The sequence below is a fragment of the Sceloporus occidentalis genome, unplaced genomic scaffold, assembly GCF_023333645.1.
Source record: "Sceloporus occidentalis isolate IW3139 unplaced genomic scaffold, rSceOcc1.0.p SCAF_60, whole genome shotgun sequence".
In the NCBI taxonomy this organism is placed as follows: domain Eukaryota; kingdom Metazoa; phylum Chordata; class Lepidosauria; order Squamata; family Phrynosomatidae; genus Sceloporus; species Sceloporus occidentalis.
Window position 1 is genome coordinate 2,970,317 of NW_028317040.1, and position 24,366 is coordinate 2,994,682.

The following is a 24,366-nucleotide window of genomic DNA, read 5'->3' on the forward strand; positions in this document are numbered from 1 at the left end:
TAAAATGGGATATAGTTATATAGTTGAGAGTAGAAGTAAAATCTCTTTGGTATGCATCTGTGTATTTTCAGCAAAACAAAAAACTGCAGCAGGATTTAAAGACAAAAATCAGTTATAGAGACTGGGACTTCCAAAAACCTTCATAACTTAACTAAATGTAAGCACTGTGTTCACAAATTATTTTACCTGATTAAAATTGATGTAAACAGAAAGCTTGGCATCGCAAAAAATATTTCTAAATACATACAATATGGTCTGAGACCCCAACTGACTCACTGACATCTGTGTGAAACATTTGTAGAACAAGCAACATTAAACTGAATTTGTTTATCAGAGAGAACAAACATGTCTCATTTTACTAAATAAGCAAGTAAAACAGTTACCATGTAAATAATACACAAAAATATATATTTACATTACGCTATGCTATACAGCAGCATTTTTACACACTGCCTAAAGTATTTTACATGGTAGACTCTCTTTTAAAGAAAACAACATCTTAAATCAGCTTATGTTTAATCAGTATATCTTTAAAGTTAGGCACACTAGACATTGCAATGTGCCAAATGCTAGAACTGTCAAACTTTCTCCAGAGACATCTAAGCAATTATACGTAGTTATAACTCAGGCATAAAAGGGATTTCAATAATCATATAATACAATCATAAATATGGTTTAGTGACATGGGAAATGAAATATAACTATTTATCATGATGTTTTATGATTGCAAAAAAACAAACAAAAAGAAAACCATTAATGGAATTTGGTGCACTACTTTTTACTGCATAACACTTTGCATGACATTATATTAATGGATGTACATTTGGATGTATTTTTCCAAGCCTGTATTAAATGGATACGTGTGTATAAATATATGTATATATTATCTATGACCTACTATCAAAAGGTGAATATTTTATTCTCAGCAAGTCCAGTGAGTGCGCTTCTCTTTTTGGACATTTGTATTTGGGTTGAAGCTCTTTGCTCCTAGGCATGTGATTGTATTTTGTGTATCTTGTGGAGGTGAGTGTAGCTAGCGGAAATGTTCCACTTCATAAGTTTTAAAGATGTTTACCCCCATTTAATGGGGAATGTAAATAAAATGCTAATAACTAGAACCTGTTTCACATATATAATCAGTATACTGATTTTAAACTCTTAGTTAATCTCTCAATCCTTCAACATTCAGTGCTATAAAAAAGACAATTTAAAGGAAATAAGGCACGTTCACTTGCAAATCAATGACATTCAGTACCTTCATTCATCTGTTCAGCTATTACTGCATTCGGCTACATAATTTGCTACAAAAGGCTCATTGGTATTTTTTTTTCTTGTCGACATACAATACTTTTTTCCCTCAAGGTGTTTTGCGCCTATTAGTACAGATGTATTTCGTCTTTTGTATGTGATTATTGATCTAGATACGCAATAGGAGTCCTAACTACTGTTTCACACAGAACCTTCAGCATAATTTGCATCACAAAGCAGACATTGTTTTTATGTAACCACAATATGTTGTATGAGCTGTTTACAAGAAGGTGTCTTCCTCCCCTCTTAAGTCCCCAACAAGGAGTGAATGCTTGTCTGGCTCATGCAGAGGGATGCTGTGTTGGGAATTCTTGTCGGAGAGAAAGGAATTGAGGGACGCTCGACTGTAATTAACAATGCGATCCAAGATACCAAGCTTGGGAGAATTTCTTCTGTTTTCCGTGATACCTATGTGAACGCTAATTTCTGAAAGAGACTTCTGGTGCATTTGGCCTTGTGCTTTGAGTTCCAGCTTCTCTCTACTTGGTTTACGGTAGCTGCACAAATGAAATCACATTACATTACTTATTTGTTCCCTACCTATTACAAAATACACATATATTAAATACAACACGCAATCAACCACCTTTTTCCACTACCACTTCCATGGACAGATTTCTATGCAGTGATTAAAGATTTGTATTTCCTGTTTCTATTCTATTGATTCAGACCTCCATACAGTTTGTTTGCAGACCACTAAAGGCAGCCGTCTGCACAATCTCTTTTAGGCTTCTATCTGTTCTGAAACTACGTTATTCCTTGTAACTCTTGTCTTGTTTTCCAAAACTCGATCCTGTGGCTGGATCAGTCAAAGTATGGAATTAATCACTGGACATGAGTAAGGAAAGACCTTACTCATGTCCAGTGATTAATTCCATACTTCGACTGTTGCTTAGCCATATCATTTCTGAAAGTTCATGTTGCCTTCCAGAATCAGATGTTTAAATTCTACAGTTGCCAGGTTGGCTACCATTGTCCAGCCACATGACACAATTTTACCACATGCCATGTTCATTTGTCAGTTAACCCTTCTGGAGATACTTTGGATCTACTGTGTTCTTAGAGTGACACTAAACAAGCTAATAGCTGTAAGCTAACAGACTTTTGAAACAAGAAAAATCACAAGACTTCATAAGAATGGACAGTAATTTTGCAAATTGAAACAGCCATCCTCAAAGTATTGCATGTCTAAAGACAATGTTTACAAATAACTACAACTCTGTAAAATATTTTAGACTGAAATGAACCGTGTAGCAACACCACAGCATTTATCCATACATGCGCTTAACTTTCATATTGGAATGTTATGTATATGTATGTCTCATTTTCTTCCTCAGAAACCAGGAAGTGTACTTGGGTATACTTCCTGCACATGCACTGTAATGCTATTGCAAACATCAATGGAGATAGTGGCATCCAATTACAAGCATGTTAGCTGAACACTGGCCTGCTAGTACTCCTATTTCAATAGAAGGTTGACACCCAGTTTTCAATAGGGAAGCTATAGCACATGTGCAGGAAAAGTACTTAAGTATACTTCCTGTTTTTAGTAGAGACAGTCAAAGGGAGGAGGAATTAGATACAAAAGTGCCGTTTTAATAACTACAATAACTATAGAATAATTTGAACTGATCTGCCTGCAGTTAATGCATTGGACTTCAATTTTCATAAAAAATAAGAATGCATAAGAATGTTTTAATAGCACTGCACCGACTTTACTTACAGTTTAAGCAACAAAGAAGAAAAAACTACTGAAACAGAAGAGGCAGCCATTGCTGCTGAACCCATCCATGGCTGCAAAATCAGACCAACTGGCATAAAGACACCTTTATCAAATGGAAAATATTATAGTGTTAGAAACTTTACAAATCAGATTCAAGTGTAACATTTTCCTAAATATCTAACATCTATATAAAAAATAGATATATATCTATATATATAGATTTGTATCTGTGTCTCTCACTCTATATATATATATATATTTACGAAAATAAATAATAAAATGTAGTGAAAATGAACAGATCTCTTATCTATAAAAGCAAATTAAAAAAAAACTGCTACATAGAGTATAATATGTGTCCTGAGTTTAGAAATACTCAATGTTTTAATGCTTTTTGCAAGTTATAGGGCAATAAGTACAAGTAGAAAATTGTTATTTTAAAACCATTTTTTTCAAATCTGGTCATCCTGCACCCATGTCCTACCTGGGACATCTTTAAAGCCAACCAAATCTATTTACCCCCATTAAACCATTTGTTGGGCTTCCTCTAGTGGCAATCCCGAATTTACAGGTTTCTTCCGTCAACCTGGTTCTTGAATGAAGAAACAGTCACCCCAAGGGTGTTTTTTTTTTTTTCATCTTTATACTTGGAGTATGTGAAAGATTTAAGGTGATGTTTTTTTATATTTATTTACACATAAGGTATATAAAACTGCAGAGTCGACTTTGATTTTTTATAAGCGATATATTTGCCACATACACTTAGAAGGATTGAGAATTTCAATTTCCACATACATTTATTTTTGACACAGTGCTCAAGGAATTATAGAATTTTGAGTGTTTTATCTCTTACCTGCAGCTATAGGGATGCCAACAAGGTTGTAGACCAGAGCAAAGACAAAATTTATTCGGATTCTCTTCACTGTCTTGCGTGATAAATCTATGCTGGCCACTACATCTAGAAGATCATTCTGTAAGCAGAAAGTATTATTTAATTGTGTGTGTGGATATATTTTATCAGGCTACTATGTGTCATAGCTCTTGACGGAAGTAAAAAAAAAAAAGAAGCAAATCAATAAGATCTTTAATCCTCTGATGCCACAGGAGTTTGACACCCTAAAGACAAAAGTTTTTTGCTATTTTGTACATATATTTATGAATTGATTTAATTTTATGTTTAGTTTATCCACATAATTATAGTGTACAACTTTCTTTAGCATTAATATATTTAAAATAAAACATTTTGTATGATCATTCTAAAAATTGAGAAAAAAAAAGTTTTTTACTATGTAAATTGTCACTAAAATTAGTTGACAAAAATTACTCAAAATGTAATAATGCATGTAAGAATTATTAAAGCACTGTAGATTTATTGATTACTTAATTTTAGCTTCACCCTTAACTCTTGACTGCAGCAAATTGTCTGAAATTTTGGATTCCGGATTAGAATAGCAATCCCAATCAAATGCCTTACATTTTTTTAATATGGCGCTATGAGATCGAGGGAGTCTGCCCACTAGGTCAGAAAAACTAGGTAAAAAAAACCCTGTCATGCCAGAGCAGTAATTATAGCTTTCTGGTATTGCATGGGTTAATAAATCTTCAAAGAGGTCACTGAAGGGGGCAATGGGGAGATGAGAGGGAGGTAGGGCATGAGGGTTTGAGCGGGCATATGGGGCGTCAAAGGGCAGATGGTGGGCATTTCAGGGTCCCCGTCATTCCACTCGCTTATCTCTAACAATCCAGCTGTCTGAACGTATCAAAACGCCCGACCCCCTAAATTCGCCTATTATTCCCTGTGACAACTCTCTTGTCCACCAGATGGGACTTGTGGTCCCACTTATTTGAGTTTCTCCGTTTTTTTATTTACTGTTTGTATTGAATATTCACGGTTTTTACTACTGCCGCTGTGTACTCAAACTCCTCTGGCATCACTCTGCCCAGTGACGCTAACATTAGTCATTCTGTACCCTGGTTCTATCCATCCTGTATAAGCAGTCATACTAATTGGTCATGTAATTCTGTATCATCTCTGTGTTACGATTACTTTTTGATTTCTTTCACTTTACGGTCCGCAGGCAGGCTTGTAAAACATTGCATACTTTGTCATGTATCTCTGTATCTGAATTATGTACCTTGTGCAGACGGACATGCTATCAGTGTATCTCTGCATTACCATGTATGTATTTCATGTAGGGCTGAAACAACTAATCGACAAAATCGATAATGAAAATCGTTGTCAACGATTTTCATTATCGATTAGTCGAATGGATTTTTATCGATTATAAAAAGGTTTTTTTCAGAGCAAACGCTCTGAAAAACTCCTCTCCTTATATAATCCAACCTCAAACAGAGATCGGATTATAATACTAGAATCCAGATCCCCCGCAACGCTGCAGGAGACCTGGATTCCCCTCACTGTCGGCCGGTCTCTCACTTCCGTCTCTCTCCCCCCTCCAATACACCGCTCTGCCTCTCTCCCGACTCCCTGGTGTTTTGTGAACCTCCGTTGCTGACAGGCACTTTTACTGCAGCTTCATAGAAGCCTCAGCGTAAGTGAAGGTGAGTAATGGAGGCTGTCTGTGCGCATCGTGCAGACCCCCACCGGCTGACAGAGAATCGAGGATCAGCCTCTCTGTCAGCTGGTGGGGGTCTGCATCGCACAGACAGCCTCCGTCCCTGCCATGACAAAGAGATGATGTCTTTTAATAAACTGTGAACTGATAAAATAAGGAAGGCTAAAAGGTGGATGAAGAGGGCAGTTCAGGGCTGAGACGTTTGCAGAGGGATTTAGGGGGATATAGCCGAGTATGGCCAAATGCCCAGGATGTCAGTGGGCAGATGGAGGCTGAAGTGAGTAGGTGGGTGAAGATGTGGGGCTAAAGAGTGAAAATGGGGAAGTAAGAAAGTAGGTCACTGAAGAGGGCAGTTTTGAGGGCAAGTTGTCTGATGAAAGCAGTTGAGGGGCTGAGGTGGCTGAAGAGGTTGAAAGGGCAGTTATGGGTTAGGGCATATATGGAGTGTCAAAGGGCAGGTGGGGGATAAGCTAAGTTTCATACTTATAAGTCAAGTCTATTGATACATTAAAAAACAGGAAATTTAATCTAAAAAACATTGTTAACGCCAAGCCTAATTTCCTGCGTAAACGTAAAAAAGCCAGAAAATAAAAAATAAAGTTCTTTGAAATTAATTTCGCTCCCCATGTGTGCTTTTGCTAATGACATCAGATATGACATCCTTAATAACTAGTATGGACAAGTGCTAGTATAGTTATGCTCAGACTGACCAATGTCTGTTAGCATCTCTGAAGTAAGTAATATGGGAGAGTATATTTGGCTGGATTTTGCATCTACCCTGAGCAATTAGCAAACAAGTCTGTTACTATGTTGACATGTTCATCATAGAACTCGACCTTACCCGTATGAGAACCACATCAGCAGCTTCTATGGCGACATCAGTCCCTGTTCCGATAGCAATGCCCACGTTGGCCATAGCAAGAGCTGGTGAGTCGTTGATTCCATCTCCTACCATTGCCACACGCACACCTTGGTCTTGCAATTGCTTAACCTTAGCAACTTTATGGGATGGGAGAACTTCAGCAAACACCTTGGTTATTCCAACCTAGAGGAAGAAATTAGAAAATCATTCTATTATACAACTTAATATTAGCCTCTCTTTTACATTTTCAACACTATTAAGCTTTCATAAGCCTTTTAACAAATTTTGACACTAAGTCCATCAACTTTATTAAACCCTTAAGAACGAAGATTTGTATACTTAAAAACTTAAAGTATTTTGATTGTGTTTTCGATGTTGTGTAAAAAATTTTTAAAAATATTGTACTTGTTTTTCCCCTTGTAATTTTTTTTTAAATAATCCAAGTACAGTAATTTACCACATGAATAGGTTTTATTGGTTTTTGAAGAAATGTAATGACAACATGGTCCCTTATTTGCGGATTGATGAGCATGACCATTTAAATGTAGACCAAAAGTAAATTAACACCATGGAATAACCTGGGAACATGACACAAGATTACCTGGGCAGCAATAGTCTTGGCCGTCTTGCTGTTATCGCCGGTCATCAGAACCACATCAAGGCCCATTGAACGCAACGTATGAACGGCTAATGCCGCTTCAGGCTTCACAGTGTCAGCAATAGCTATCAAACCACACAGCACCCCTAAAGGAAATAAAACACAGGAAAACTGCCCTAAGTTTGGTGAGAAGCATAATCACCATACATATTAAGTGACTTGGTCAATTTCATGGCGTAAGTCAATAACATCTCTATTGGTGACAGTTTTGCTATTGGAACTAAAAGGGGATACATATACATATCAGGACTATTTATCAAGAAAGTCTGTCAAACAAAACAGTTCAGTTACCATCTACTGAGACCAGGACAGCAGTGCGGCCTTTCTTCTCATGTTCTGCCATAAGAACGTCGGTTTCATTCTTCAAAGAAAGAAAGTTTCTGTTCATCCACTCACGGTTCCCTATTAAAACCGAGTACGTCTGAGACGGTAAAGAAGCTAGAAGAAAAAAAAAAAAAAAAAAAAAAGGTCACAAATGTAAACTTCTTCAGTACCCTATGGATGTACATGTACATCCAGAAAAAGTATTGTCCCATGCAAATTACAGAGGGACACTCCCGTGTAAGCCACATCTCTCAAGTTCTCATTCACGAGGACTGCCTCAGATTCGAGAAGTACGGTCATGTGATCACCAACCACAGTGATCACATGTCTATTACAGGAGATGTTCTGTCTCTCTCCTCCATCTTATATACATCTAATACCCTTTTCCATTTCATTCCTGTCCAAGGATGCCAGGGACAGAATTGTAGACCTACACAAGGCTGGAATGGGCTACAAGACCATTGCCAAGCAGCTTGGTGAGAAGGTGACAACAGTTAGTGTGATTATTTGCAAGTCGAAGAAACACAAAACAACTGTCAATCTCCCTCGGTCAGGGGCTCCATGCAAATCCATATGTTTTTACCCTACAAATAAATAAATTTTTAAAAAAACCTATGCATGGGGGGGTATTTCCATAATCTTGAGATGTGGCTTTAATACTCTGGGTTGTCTGCTTTAGAAAAATGTATACTTTTATGGGAACATGTTCTCCTGGGGGGACCGCTAAGCTGCTTCATGGATAGCACCCTGTGCTTCAGTATACCGGAATGTTTCAACTTGTGTCTTGCAGTGTCCAGAAAACCAAAGAAACATATGTCCGTGAGGTATTTCTGAAATCAGGACATACAGCTAAACAATGAGTTCTCTTCCCGGAAAGGGAAATAATGATTGAACGATCACATGGCAAACAGGGCATACAGTAAGATACCAAAAAAGCCTATGGGACTAAATATGTTGAACAAGACAAAGTGTGTGTGCTTACTTGGATCAGGGGCTTCTATGAAGGGCTGAAGTATGGATTCCTCATGTTGTCCATCTATCTGAACCAAAAGAGTATTCCTGCTGTTTTTTGTGCTGGTCTTCTGCTCAGTGCTGTAGAGAAACTGTTCTATGTTGCTGACTTTGCAGCTTATTCCACATCCAGGAACAGCCTGGAAATCAGAGCAGGTGCCCAACATCTCAGCGTTTAATTCCTGGTAAAAAAAGAAATCATCTTGAATACTTAATAACTGTAGTGGAACAGAACATAAGCAGAGTTTTATATTGTGTGTTTGATGCACAATGGATATATGGTAAACGTACAGGATCAAATTGGAAATTGACTACAGCATCTTTACAACTCTAACAGCGTGTTCTTAACAAAATAGACCAACAGAGGAAAAAATTTATGAACAATGTAGAATTTTTTATGATTGAATAATTATCTCCAGGAAAGGGTCGGGCAGTCAACAAAACTGGGAAGTAATGTTTTGAATTCTGCATTTCATTACATTCAGTGGAATAATTGGGAGAGAAACATTAAGAATAGGCAAGTACTATGTGACTGTTAAGTGTCAGAGCTGAAAATTACCTTTTTTGTTCAAACTATACAGCTTTGCCCAGCACAGAAATTAACAACAAAGACAACAAAACCCTTCAAGAACAGAACATCCACCATAATGTTTGTTACTGTTACCATAGAAGTTAAGTCTACTTCAGTCATATGCAAGTTGCTTGTGAGGGTACTTGAGTCCCTTTAAATTTGACTTTAAATTTTGCATGCAAGTGCAATATGAACTCACATGTGGTATATTGGTATACAAGAATGTTCCTGTGATGCCAGCAGCCATTTTAGAAGATTAATTGTTCTCATTTTGTGCCCCCCCCAACAGGCCTTTTCTTTACAGGTGGCACCCTTTAGGAGCCCACCCTATGGGACCATACCAGGGAGTCTTAGGGATAGGTGTTTTTTTTACTGAAGTTAGTCCCCCCCCCAAATTCTACAGGACAAGGATGGATAGGGGAGCACCAGATGGGCCCGTGCCTCTTCTAAAAAAGTATTATATACATCCTCATCCAAATGGGAATTGGCTGGGGGTCCCTGCCTCCCATAATGCTTTTCAAAATATATTTTTTACCCCTCACATCCCTTGCATATATCCCCTTTGGTTTATTGGGGGGAAATTGTCTCACCCTCATAGCTTAATAGCTCATTTTTCATTTATTTTAATCTTCACTGTAGCAAGTGGCCAACTGGCAAATCACTTTGCAACCCTCTGAGGTTGCAAGGAGAAAAATTGTAATTTGAACCTAAGGTTCCAGCCTGCGTTTTAAATTGTAGACAACTTGCCTGCTTTTTTAAACTTGCATGCACTCTCCTACACTTGAAATTTCAGTATAAATACAGTGTATGACTATTACACAATGTTGTACCTCTTTACAGTACTTGGTGACGGCTGCGCCCAGAGGGTGCTCACTGTTACTCTCCGCTGTGCCCACTATTGCCAGAAGCTTGCGGGAAGGCATCCTGTTATTTTCCACCAAAACCTTCACTTGCATTACTACCGGAGACCCATGTGTAATGGTTCCAGTTTTATCAAAAACAACTGTCTTCACCTGAAAGAAATACAAGTTTTAAATCTAGTTTATTATTAAAAATACTCAGTGATCTTACTAGAAGTCTATGAATACATTTTAAGATTTGATTAATAAGAATTACACAGCTATTAATCACTGTCATCGCTTTATATTTTAACCACCTTGGATATTGTGTCAAACTTTCACCCTTGAAAACAAAATACACACTGCTCAGTTTTAATTTGTTTTAACAGAGCAGGGGGACCTCGACTCCTATTGTATGTACATTATTGTACTCCCCGTTTTAATGCATAAGCACTTATTGTAGTTACTCTGTTGTCCACTGTATGGCATTTTTACTGCTGTTGTACCTGCTGGTACTATATAAATAAAATCATTAATTTGTTAAATAAAACATCCTAAAATAAGTTAGCCATGTAATAAATGCTTGCAGAGATTTTTACTTTGTACTTTACCATTAGCCATATGCCATGCTATAATTTTAATATACTTGGAAAACTAACAAAATATATCCCTGATATCTCATAGGTGACACGCCCCTTTTTAACAATATTGCTCATTACAAATTAAATCTCTATGCATATTAGTTTTATGTATTTTATGCCCTATGTGCAATTGCACTCACCTTGTGTGCCATTTCCAAGGGCTCTCCACCTTTAATTAATATCCCATTCTGAGCGCCGACTCCAGTGCCGACCATGACGGCAGTTGGGGTAGCCAGTCCCAGTGAGCAGGGGCAGGCAATGCACAAGACTGTAATAGCTGCTTGGAAAGCAAAGCGGACAATCACTTCTCCTTTTGAAATGCTCTTGTTGTACCCCTTAAGGGAGCAAGAAGGAAAAATAATCATAATATGTTCCAAAAAGCCACCACCAGCCTCAAACCTGGAAGTTTATTCCCTATCCTGCAAACATTGGCTTTACTAAATAACACCATATATTTGTATTGCAAGAAGCAACTGCAAAAACAAGCAAGTATAAAGTCAGTAAATTATGTATACATTTAAAAAGTGTGCAGTTGTATTTCTTTGTAAAAGTAAAGTCGTTGTAGTCTACTCTTCACACTAGCACAGGCCAGAAACAAATCTTAATGAAATTAATTTCATCAGAATTCAGAACATGAAATAAATTTTATCATAATTCAGGTTTTTTTTGTTTGTTTGTTTGTTGTTCTTCAAATCACTTACCGGAAAATATCTTTCCACAATCTCAAAATCTCGGTAACCAATAATAATCCAAACGACCAGTGTGAGTACAGACACAATTACAATAAATGGAACAAAGTAGCCACTAAGTTTATCTGCAAATTGCTGGATAGGAGCCTAAGTAAAAAACAAACAAAATACATCACCATATTTTAGAATGTTTATTGCAAAGTTACATATCTTTATAAATGTACATTAATTATATCGTCAAATGCCCCCAGGGCCAGCCCGACAATGGAGCCGAGTGGGGCAACCGCTCCAGGCGGCACTTTTGAAGGGGCAGCACTTTGCCGCCCCAAGACCCTTTTTTTTTTAAAGCGAAAGAGAGAGAAAGGGGCCCTCTCTCTCTCCTCTGCGGCGAGTCTTCCTGTTCGGTCTCGGTGCCGGCTTGTAATGCTGAGTGCCGGAAGATTTCCGGCGCTCAGCATTACAAGCCGGCACCGAGACCGAACAGGGAGACTCGCCGCAGGACTGCTGAAAGGTAAGTACAAGGGGGGGCATTTTGCCTTGGGCCGGCCCTGATTTAATCTGTGTCTGTGCATGTATGGAAGAAAATGAATAAAAGGTTTTACATAACTCTTATGTTATTCAGGCTGCCCTGGAAACGTAGCATTCTTTTTTCACTGCAGATCATGAATGTGCAAATATTTTGTTTTACTCGAGAGATGACATAAAAACTTAATTTAATATGTATCTTAAGAGAAATGCGGAAAAGTAAAAGTAATAAATGTTAAGTCACAGGTTAAAATATGTGCAACTATTTTTCAATACAGTAGTATACACAGAACTTTTTTGTGGCAACGTTTCTCATTTAAGACTTGTAGCTCAAATATGTACCTGGTACACATTTTACCTTCAAAATTACAAGAAATTTACCCTACACGGTATGTAACAGAAATGGTCACCCCTGTCTCCTCCATCATCAACTTCTGATACCTTTATCAAACTGAGAATTACACAATCTACCCAACACCCCATGTTTTCAGCTTTGGTGTTGCACTTGACTCCACATTCTTCCTCATCCCTACGTTCAGTCACTTACCAAATCTTGCAGTCTTCAGGTGCAAAATATATCTTAAAATCCTAATTTTCTTGTACAAGACACCTACAATATTAACACATTCCCTTGTCATATCCTATATAGATTACTTTTACTTGCTTTACTCCCCCTTACTGCCGTTCACCAACCCATTCTCAATTCCTCTGCAAGACCAGTCTTCTTATCTTATCTCAACTCTCTTCGTTTGTAGCCCTCTTCACTCTGCCAATGGCTTGCTTTATACAACTGTTCTTCCAGAATTATCTCTGCACTTCTTATTTGAACTTTAAAACATCCACTTTAAGATCACATATTCAAGGAAGAATACCATCTATCCTCTTAAACACAATATGCATTCTGAAGATCTGCAGGTAACTTACTTCTCCATACCACCCTTGCTACGATCACATCACCCTTGCCCATGGAGTCCCTCATCTCTCTCATTCCCTCTCAACCTCCAAACAGATGTCTTTATGATAAGCTATATAGACAGCTGGATAAAAGCCTACTCTCATTGAGGTAAAAAAAAAATAAAAAAATTATATTATATATTATACACACACACACACCGCAAAAAATACAAGCTAATAATTTATTCCATGGAATGGAAGTATTACCTTTGATGTTTGTGCCTCTTCCACAAGTTTAACAATTTGTGACAATGTAGTGTCTGAACCAACATGGGTAGCTGTAATTAGCAGGGAGCCATTTTGGTTAATGGAGCCAGCAATTACACTGCTGCCTGGTTTCTTAGTTACTGGCATGGCTTCACCTGAGGAATAGCATCAAAGGACACAGATAAATAGCTACAAATTTAAATTTCCACAGAATTTAGGGGGGAAAAAACAAGATAAGTTTGAAGCAAAAAATGTTACAGAGTTTCTCAGTAACTACAAAGAGCAAGGCAAGGACTGTCTTAGCAGTAACACACATTTGTTGTTTCCAATATAAAATAACTTAGGGTTTTTATTTTATTTTAGTAATGCTCATTATTTTCACTTATGCATACTTAACATGCTAATGTTGCACTATTAGAAGCATGTTTTCAGATTACCTGTAATTAGAGACTCATCCACCATGGAGTGTCCTTCAAGCACTCTCCCATCTACAGGAAACTTTCCTCCTGGTGTCACCTTCACAATGTCACCTCGTTGTACCAACTCCACATCCACCTGCTCTTCACTGCGCCAGAGAAACAAGAAAGGTAATTAAAAATATGGTTACAAGAAGAAGCACACATTTTCTTCAAATCAAACCAGGCTTTAGAATTTAGGATGACTGTATGCAATATGGCAGCGCTGCCACCTCTTAAATACTATTGCAAGCTTTAAAGAGACAATCATACCAATTTCCCTACTGCCTGTCTCGTTACAATCTAAGCTATTGTTGTCAGTTGTGATATTTTGGGGTACTTTTCCACCTTGCCGATTCTTTATGGCAATGCTATTGAAGTCTATTCAACCACTGACATTCATTAGAGTGTATGGCTGGGTTATTAAGACCAAGCCATTCTATTGTTTACCACAGACAGTTTTATAAGGACTCAGTTTATTTGTCTAGCAGACTGGACCAAGACAACAGAGCGGATAATAAACAGCTGTCTGAAAACATTATATTAACACAAAAAACCTACAACGTTTTAAAAAGTAAGAAAACAGCACAAGGATTTTCAAAACAAATACGAGTAATTACGTGTAAAACTTTCATGTGATATATTTTTTTGTACACAGAACTTACAATGTATTACTCATAGCCATACAAATGAGAAATAGAAGCATATATGCTGACTGCAAGTTTCATAACTGACATATGACACTGAGGAAGTCAATTTTTTAATAATTTTTATAGGTGTTACACAAACAGATCCACATCCTTATAAACCAACTCCCTGTACAACAGGGAAAACAAGAATTTAATTGTGGCAAGTCATATTACTTCATAGCGATTTCCACCAAGAATATTAATACATTTCCTGCCAGGGCGGATAATGGGGTGAACATTGTAGAGTAAATATGGAAATTTGTAAAAATGAGCGTGGAGTGGTACAAAGTTTCACTGTGGACTGTCAGATAACCTTTCAAATGCCAATATCAGCAATTTTGGCTGGTAAATAAGGAAACATATGACCAAATTTTCAGTTTCAGAGTGTCAACATCAGCACACTGATCTCTGGTACATTATTACTCAAACATTTTGGCTCAGACATTGAAGGTGAACTGCCACATTGGAGACAATACCATAACTGAGTTTTGAAATGAAACAATATATTTACATTTCTTGAATTTTTGATGATCACCTATTTAGAAATGCACTGGAATTTATTTATATTAGTAGGGAGATTAAACAGTTTTTCTGTTCTTAGTGCACATTTTTAAGACTGCACCGTTCGAGCCATTCTATGATCCTTGGGCAAAACAAGATATTTTGAATTTTACATCTGGCACCAATAGCACCTTTTAGGTTTTATACTTTTAATCCACTTGAAATGCATTTTTTATTTTAGTGCATGTGCAATCATACATTTTGTATACTTTACAGTTTTATAACATTGAAGCATGGATATGGCAAATGGACGCAGATTGCTTGTTATATGGTCACTGGTATGGTTTTCTGTAATGAAGAAGAAAAAAAAAAGGATAGCATATAGAGATTGTTACCTTATAACAGAGTTGTCAGTTCCCAGTGTTACAATTGTTGCTTCAGTCGCTTGCAGCGAGATTAACCGGGAAAGTGCTTCTGAAGTCTTGCTCTGCAATGGATAGTAAACATTAAGACTATATTATATTTGCATTGTTTTATAGCAGTGTTTTTAGGACACTTAACTTTTTTTTTTTTTAAATTAACCCTTATCCCCCCCCCCCCCTCCAATAACCTTCTGTTAGACTTGGAGGCTGCTATTACTGTGTGATATTTTAGGTGACTTTCCCGACTCAAACACCACACTGAGCTAGTTATTTATGGCAATGACATTCAATTCTCTTCCTCCTAAGACTTCCATTAGTTGTAGTATTCAGCTGAATTATTAAAATTGAGCAAATGTTTTGTTTACCTCAAGACAGCATGGTAAGGAGTCAGGGTATTTGTGCTAGACACACAAAAATGATTAATATGCAGCTGTGTGAAAACATGATATGCAGGATGCGAATGTAAAACATGGACCATAATTTGCCCTTACAATAAAATAGTGGTTGCTAAACATTTTCATTCTGGAAATAAATCTATATACACATATGTGGTTCTATATTATAAAATTATAGCGAAATCACATTACATAAAGCTATAGCTTTGATGCAAGTATTTGAATTAACACATTGTGCTATTTGTGAGTTTTAAAACATTTGTTTAACGTATGACTCAACTGTGTAAACACATAAGGACAACATGTACTTGGAGAGATGTCAGTGTAATTTGTCTGGTACAAACGCCCCTGGGGAACCTGCAGTGCCTTTTAGAGCATATAATAAAATGCATGGGCACAATCAGTAGAATCCCTTCTATGCATCAGCCCACTTTCCCAGACCCAAATCTCTTTGGCTTGCAGACCTCTCAGCTCTCACATGCATTAAAGTGCATAATGATTGCTGGAGTGACATGTAAAGGGTTTAATTGTCAACTTACACATGAAATGCAGCGAGATATAGCTCCATGCTAACTAATAACAAGTATGCATAGGAAATCTAAATTGCTTATTATGCATGATTCATAAGGTAGCGTCGGGGAACAACAAGCTGGTTTTATGATGTGTGCCAAACAAAATGGAATATTTTGTAAGGAAAAGTCTGTTCAATACAGTTAAACAGAGTGTCTTACCTTTGCAACATGCTCTAACCACCGGCCCAGGGCAATGAAGACAAAGAGCATGGGTGGGGTGTCAAAGAATGTAATAGGGTTCACTGTTGCTTTTTCATACATTGCGACAATAAGGATCACCAAGGAGTAGATGAACGCAATGGAGGTAGCTAGGACAATCAGTACATCCATGTTGGCTGTTCTGTGTTTCAGAGCTTTGTACGCTTGAATATAGAAGTACCAACCACCTAAAAACTGACACAACCACAACACTTACCTACAAGGTAATCATTATGCAAAAGTCGTTTTTGGTTTACAGGGAATTTTTATGAAGATAATTTCTACTGGTATACGACAAGGACACCAGCACACAATAAGAAGTATGTAAAATCCACCATTAGCAAAACTCTGCTCCCCTTCGTTGTGGTAACAGATTACTCCGTCATACAGTTATACAATGAAAGCAGGGCACATACAGTTCTATACGATTAAATTAATGCAGAACTTATTCCACAGTTGTATGGTTTATGCCAGGGGTGTCCAACCTCCGGCCCTCCAGCTGCTGCAGGACTACATCTCCCATAATGGTCTTTCAGCTAAGGGGCTGGCTGAGGAGTATGGGGGATGTAGTCCTACAGCAGCTGGAGGGCCGCAGGTTGGACACCCCTGATTTATGCAATATAAGACACTGCTGCCCTCGAGTAAAGACCACTATGTCAAGAGAGGGGTAACGGGTTAAGCTAGTGATCTTGATGAAATGGCCTAGCCTTCTAGCAAGAGGTACTCAAGATTGGTTACACAGTAAAAAAAGAAATATTTTGCAGAATGATATGTATTCATACAGTAAATGAAATAACCAGCAGATCTCATGTTTACAGTATCAGGAATAAAACGGCGAAAGGATTTCATGTGGTAATAAAACTCTACTTGAGCTAGGTAAAATTAACCTTTAATTTTATAATCCTAAAAAGAAATGTTGGCTGAATCCTGAGAAGTCCCTCACTAAACCCAGGTGTAAAAGACACTGTGCAAAGGTTCTAGCTCATCTGGAAGACCAGCAAGTGGATCCCTTATTAGAATTCCTATATATCATACTTGGGGTACAGGGTTGATATATCTGTCTCATCATAACTTTGTCTAGTCTATAGAAAGTACACTGGGGCTGCAGTCAAAATGTGCACTACAGGTGTTTCCCTGTAACAATTACTACGGTCTCTTTAAGGGATCATACTTACAGCACAAAGAATCATGGGAAAATTTTAAAAGTACTGTGGCATGATTGGAGGCACCACCATACCCCCAGTTTTTAACGGGTTTAACCCAGCACCAGAGGAGGAAAAAAGTGAAGGTACCAACCCTAGGTTAAGTATATACAGGCTACTGCGCATAGAGTAAAATAAGGTGCGTAGCATGTTAACTACTAGACTAAAAATTGTACAAAATAAAACTTGAATAAAGATTCCAATTAGTAACTGCAGCAGATATTACAGTTAGTCCCCACTAGATGGAGCTAAAGAAAGAGCTGCCTAACAGGAGGTATTGGATATCGGAGCTGTCGGACTATACATTAGTGGGTTACATTGTTTCAAAGCGTTCCCATAGCCAGACACCGCAAAGAGACAAATAGTTATTACAAATTACAACATTGTATCCACCAGCCAATGGCACCCCATAACTACCACACATGCCACAGTGTTCATATCGTACGCCCAGTCCTGATTATTGAATTCTACGAACACCTAACAGATCAGAGCCCCTGTTCATAATTGGTACTGCGTTAGAGCCCATCCAGAAAGGCAAACCAATACAGTGGTGAAGTAGTGGAACACACTAAGCACCCTTCATAAAACATGTGTTTCACAAGACACTGAACCATGCCTACGGCTACGGGTGCACACTCCTGGATATTAAAGTGCTGTGGCTATCCTATCCTAGGGCTTATGGTTAGTACAGTCTCACAGGAGATAGGCAGGTTAACCCATGCAGAAAGAACAACCCTTCAGTTTAATAATAAACAACTACGGCATATACCTCAGTGCCACCTATCATCATGCTATTCATACAGGATCGTACGACAAGAATCATACCGTTATTGTCAATATTGGGAACCTGTGTTTAGTTACTGTGAATGGTAAAGATGCAAGTGAATTGTTTAGCTGGAACACAAAAAGGCTCTAGCTGTTAAGGTTAATGAACAAAAGGAACTGTCAACTTTAAGGTCCATCAAGGTCAGAATCAATTGTCACCCAAATAATTAATTTTCTTTTAAAAGGCAATAATTTGGGAAGATGGTATCACAAAAAAACAATACCCACTATAAGTTGTGTGGCAAAAAAGCATAACTCTTCATGGAAAAGGTCTGTAACCGGTATAATCCAGTAGCATTCTCTATGCAGTCACTTTATATTGAGTTTCCCTTTCTTGGGACTGTTTGACCTTTTTCAATGGCAATGAGCTTAAAACACAAAGGTCTACCTTCATGTTGGTGCTGTACATTGTGGGAGACAGGGGTATTCCTAGTGATACAGCAAACTGTTGACATGTTCCAGGATCCTCATTCTGAATACTCCATGTCTTAAAAGTCTTATCTACATTACCCCCATAATGTGACAGTTGATGAATGATTGAGTCCTTAATGTTATATTGTCCAAAGAATCTAGAAACCCATGAGTGTACTGACAGGCTTTACACCTTCCACAGTGATAAATATCTTCAGGTTTAACGCCAATCCACAAACAAGGTAGCCTACATGGAGGTGTTGTGAAGCTGTGCACTAGCAGATGTTTCAAGTTGCTAGTCTCTCATAATAAAAAGAAAGGGAGGGAGTTTTGCTAAGCAACTCGAAGAAGCTGTTTGGCAAAACACTTATTGTGAGCTGATGTCACTAGAAGAGGAGGTACTGGCTGTACCGCTGCGCCAGCAGTTACATTGAATTATGGACTTGGGTAGGTCCCACGGCGTCCTCCACAGATGAACTCAGCCCACTTTAGAACGATTTAAATTGTAAGATTCTACATTTTTGTAATAATTATATAAAGTTTATCATCTTAACTTATGTCTCCATCCCCTTCATTTTCTTCTGAGATCCAATTTGTAATTCCTTCCTGGAGGGTTGACTTTCTACTGTTGGATCAGTGTCAAGGGGTTGTCTGTGCCCAGAAACTGCTCTATCAAAGTAAGGGGCCCATCTACTGGTTTTATTCATAAATACACTATTCTATTTCTAAAAAATACTACACTATATGTGTTTTATCGGTTTTACTTAACGGTAAGAAACTGTGTGTGTTCTTCCAGCTACAGGACTGTAAGAGTAGGAACAGGTGAGCCAGAACCTATGCAGAATGTCTATTACGTCCGAGTTTAGTTAGGGACTGCTCAGGATTCAGCCAACATTAGATTTTGTTTCTTAGGATTATATAATTAAAAAAAGTTTCCTTTTAACAGTTAGGATTCTTGTTTTGGCTAGTTATAGTACTAGGGGCAGACGACAAACAGGCTTTCTGGAGGATGTTAAAAAATAAATAAATAAATAAATAAAAAAATGTAACATTACAGGCAATAATGACCTCCACAAGCATTGTTGTGGACACCCATATCTGGGTACCAGCACTTTGCATATCCATGTGACGCACATTGTATACTTTTTTTTTTGCACCTACAGTGACAGCAAAGATGGTTTTCACTTACCTGCACAGGTATACACAACAAGAGAGACAACAAATTCATGATGGATAAACCTGGAAGGATCTGATATTCCAGGACCATTGTAGGGTGGTGCATAGCAATGTCATGCATCGTCATATTGTGATGGTGAAACATTGGCTGATGGCTATCCATAAACATCATGTGTATCATTAACCCCATTACAGGAATGCAGAAAATTAAGCTGATCAGGAAGGAACGTTTCCACCTTCACAAAAGGAAATAAAAGAGTGTGTTTAAAGCATTAGTCTGCCAGCTCCCAAAACTGGTATTTCCGCATGTGCCACTTATTAATTCAACTTGGGGACATTCCAACACTGGGATTAAGAATGAGTTATAATTAAGTTCCTTACCAGGTGTGTAAATCTAAAAAGTTCTAATGACTGACTAATTTTATATAATTTTATTTATTAGCACATCTACTGTGCTGAGATTTTTGACAATATTTTGATCGAGCACAAGGGAGAATATAAAAGTAGGAGCTTATCCTTGATGAACAGACTCTTCAGATTCTTAGATCCAACATAACCTTGCTCAAGATTTCCAAGAGTGCTGAAATATTGGAATCAAAATCATGTAAATTACTACCTTAAAAGACTCGTCACTGTTTTGACAGTGAGGTGTATCGCATGTGAGTGAATGACCCCTTTGCAAATAAACGTCTCTTGAAATCTGGCAACATCAGTGCCGTGCACTAAAAATAAATATTATGGACAACTGCAAGACTAATCCAAATTTAAATGCAAAACTTCACATTTTCCTTTTATGTACTGCCAATCAAACTTGGGTTGATGAAAGAGTGCAGGATTTACAGACATGCTTTGAATCTGATCCTTGGCTTTTTTTGTACACTATGTCTAAAGCGATTGTTATATTCACCAAACATTTTGTATAGTAATGCATCCGCAACAAACCCATAGCAAGGTTGTGGACTTACTGCTCTCTGAAACTAATTATGTTTATGGCCCAAGACATTTATTTTTCTAATGGAAGACATATCAACTTAAAAGAATTGTTTTCATATTTGCCTATTAAGCCTGTACCTATAGTGCAACAGAGGTGGGGGATGGGTAACTGCAGCTCACTCAACTTAAAGACTGTGGCCTGGTCGCCCCATTCCACTTCATGTTAATCCCACCATTGGCCAAACTCAAGAAAGGGCCAGCAGTCCACGAAGCCCACAAGGTCCAAAACATAAGTTATGTCCTGTGTAGCAGGTCAAGAGGGCCTGTTACACATCAGTCCCTTGAATGGCCCCCATACCCATTTGTGTGACAAATGAAGGAGTCTCTTAAAAAGAAGTCTTCACCAGGGCTCTGACGATCAAACATTTAAACATTTTATCACATACCGTTGTATTTCAGTTTTGTGATCCAAGTGACTTGCTGATCTGTCTTTTTTAACCAGGGATGTGCTGAAACCTAAATTCTGTGTATAAAACACATTTGTTTTAAAATTACTTATAGAACTACCAATACGAAAGTTAAAGTAATATTTCACTTATTAATCTTTGTTAGCAGTAACACAAATAGAAGTATGCTGGGCAATGGGACAGATTTCTTGCTTGTTATTTATTCTAGGGAGCGTCAAATTCATTCTGATAAGTAAGGTACAGATAACATTGTTATAGTGTTCTGCTACACTCTGTACACCCTACAATCAAACGCTCTCAAATTCAACGGGTAAAGAAAAGTTCTAAGCCAAAACACATTTAACAACACGTATAGACAACAACATTCAATTTCATTGGCTTTTTTGTCATGAACTAAAATATGCATTGATACATTTAAAGCGTAATAAACTTGTATTTGTTGCAAGCCTAGTTATTAAACACTATTCACCAAACCTATGCACACATTATAAATACCAATTCATGTAAACATACTCACATTTATAATTTTCATGAGATCCCTTGGGCCAATAATCTCAGGGTCATATTTAACATGAGCTTTGTTTGTCGCAAGTGCAACTGAGCTATACAGTACACCTTTAGTTTTCATCAGGTGGGACTCTATTTTATGTACGCAGGAAGCACAGGTCATTCCCCTAACCTATCAATATAAAAATGAAGCATATCTATTAACCTGCAATGATCACATGGTTATATCAGCGTTTGCATCAGACACATGGTTTGGTTTTAGGATTGGATTACTAAAAATGGCATTAGTCACAATGTAGAAATTAATATACCCTCTAAGCTACCCAAAATCGCCACTACAGCAGGAGGTAGATGTCCTACTACCAAAAGTATTTGAATACTCTTTTCTATATGAATAAAGATTCTCCGAAAATATCTATAGTCACATATTAGATGAAAAGGTACAAACACTAACACAAGGTAGTGACAGCTTTCTCAAAACGTGGCAAAATAGAACATTTGAGGAATTGTGTTACACTATCACTTCATGTCATCCCATTTTAGAATATATTTTTTATATTTTCATGTTGGGATTGTGCTTACCACCAGTTCTAAAACACCATCTCCTTCATCATAATTCTCCAGCACTGTGGCTCCAAACCCGAGTTCCTGAATAAGTTCGGCAATACCAGAAGGCTGTATAATGACAGGGTTATATCTCACTTCTGCTTTTCCAGCCATCAGTGCTACCAGCACAGAATATATACCTTAAAATAAAAATGAACACACAATTTAAAGCATACACAATAAAAAGACACACAAATACCTACTGTACATCTCATTTACGCCAGCAGTGTCAAATCAATATCAGTAACACATTGCTCAAAATCACAGCCTTTAGATCAGGGGTGGGCAATTAATTTTCCCATGGGGCCACATGAGAAATTGGAATGGTTTTAGAGGGCCAGACCTCTACAAACTACAAACTCCGAAGCCTTGTCCATTTTGTTAACTTATGTGCTGTTTAATAAAGTTATTCAAGCCTACGTCATTGGTAGAGGTGCTTGAATAAGTAAGGCCTGAATAACTATTAGCACAGCACAGAAGTGAACAAAATGAACAAGGCTTCGGAGTGCATACCGTATTTTTCGCTCTATAAGACGCACCTGCTGATAAGACGCACCTAGATTTTAGAGGAGAAAAAAAAGGAAAAAATATTTTGAGCTAAAAAATGGGCTAAAATATTTATTACAATAACTGAATAAGCTATGAACACAGTAAGACACACGCAGTAAGACACACACAGACACAGTAAGACACACACAGACACAGTGAGACACACACAGACACAGTGAGACACACACAGACACAGTAAGATACACACAGACACAGTAAGACACACACAGACACAGTGAGACACACACAGACACAGTAAGACACACACAGACACAGTAAGACACACACAGACACAGTAAGACACACACAGACACAGTAAGACACACACAGACACAGTGAGACACACACAGACACAGTAAGACACACACAGACACAGTGAGACACACACAGACACAGTAAGACACACACAGACACAGTAAGACACACACAGACACAGTGAGACACACACAGACACAGTAAGATACACACACACAGTAAGACCTCCCTCCCTAACCCCCCTTCTCAGTATCTCCCCTCTAACTCCCTAACCCCCCCTTCTCAGTATCTCCCCTCTAACTCCCTAACCCCCCCTTCTCAGGATCTCCCCCCCCGCCCCGGTCACTTACCTTAAACTCCTGTGTTGGAAGCGTGAGGCGTTTGTCTCGGGTGCCGGCGCTTCACTGCTGATCGCCGGCGTCTGACGTCATATGCCGGCGCCCAGCGTAAAGCGCCGGCACCCGAGACAAACGCTTCCAACACAGGAGTTTAAGGTAAGTGACCGGGGCGGGGGGGGACACCGGACTCATTGGTGAGTCACCAGGACACACTTTGCGGGCCGGTCCGAGCTATTCAGCGGGCCGGATGTGGCCCGCGGGCCGTGCTTTGCCCAGGTCTGCTTTAGATAGTTGATACACTTTAATGTACCAACAGAGAAAAAGTCTGAAAGCTTATGTAACTGAATATCTCTTTCTACGGTGGCCTAATAAAAAGTATCAAGTATAATAAAAGTATCAAATTCAATTAAAGACTATATTCTCTCTTGCGTTAATATTGCTATATTCATTTTCCTTATCCAAAAAACACAGAACAAATCTAACCATCTTCTCTGCGAAGATTCCGTTCTATATTTGCCACACAAGAGGCGCAGGTCATGCCAGTAACCTGAATGAAACACTTATTTGTTGTCCTGTTTTCCTGTTTGCTGAGAATGGGTTTTTCCTTGCTGCTAATGTCATTAGGATGCAGAGATTTCAGGTCAGGTCTTGGAGAACTTCCCAATAAAGATATTGTTCCTGGTTTTAATGAAAAGAAAAAGAAATTGTTTACTTTCTTAAAACGCCTGCCTACCATCAGATTTTGTATATGATGTATATTTCCAAAGCACATTTTAGCAGACTATTTAATCATTGGCATTGTTTTTTTAATAACCTTTTTTTAATATCGCTCCATACCTATATTTCTTATCTTGATCAAACTTCATACATACCAACAATTTTAAAACATAAATGTCACTTGTGAGAATGAACACTAAGCAACGCTACATAAATAAGAACTATTAACATTTGCAAGTGCTCAAAAAGGAGAAGGTCTGATG

The 24,366-nt window shown here is 38.0% G+C and overlaps 1 protein-coding gene across 3 annotated transcripts in view; it reads right to left on the minus strand.

Annotated features, from left to right (window-relative positions):
- Positions 1–1,528: 1,528 nt before the first annotated feature.
- Positions 1,529–24,366, minus strand: part of LOC149287481 (copper-transporting ATPase 1-like) — a 39,276-nt gene continuing 16,438 nt past the window's right edge. The window contains exons 4-22 of one of the 3 annotated variants that reach the window (XM_089492859.1): positions 23,870–24,097; positions 22,221–22,384; positions 21,649–21,810; positions 21,111–21,187; positions 19,745–19,967; positions 16,079–16,312; positions 14,926–15,017; positions 13,323–13,450; positions 12,886–13,040; positions 11,212–11,346; positions 10,651–10,845; positions 9,861–10,043; positions 8,431–8,641; positions 7,416–7,562; positions 7,068–7,210; positions 6,446–6,649; positions 3,882–3,999; positions 3,032–3,134; positions 1,529–1,805 (exon numbers count right to left, since the gene is read on the minus strand). In XM_089492859.1, the coding sequence (XP_089348985.1) occupies positions 1,529–1,805; positions 3,032–3,134; positions 3,882–3,999; positions 6,446–6,649; positions 7,068–7,210; positions 7,416–7,562; positions 8,431–8,641; positions 9,861–10,043; positions 10,651–10,845; positions 11,212–11,346; positions 12,886–13,040; positions 13,323–13,450; positions 14,926–15,017; positions 16,079–16,312; positions 19,745–19,967; positions 21,111–21,187; positions 21,649–21,810; positions 22,221–22,384; positions 23,870–24,097 (3,179 nt within the window). The remainder of the gene's footprint in view (positions 1,806–3,031; positions 3,135–3,881; positions 4,000–6,445; positions 6,650–7,067; positions 7,211–7,415; positions 7,563–8,430; positions 8,642–9,860; positions 10,044–10,650; positions 10,846–11,211; positions 11,347–12,885; positions 13,041–13,322; positions 13,451–14,925; positions 15,018–16,078; positions 16,313–19,744; positions 19,968–21,110; positions 21,188–21,648; positions 21,811–22,220; positions 22,385–23,869; positions 24,098–24,366) is intronic. The other 2 variants (XM_089492860.1, XM_089492861.1) reach the window with 2 other exon arrangements.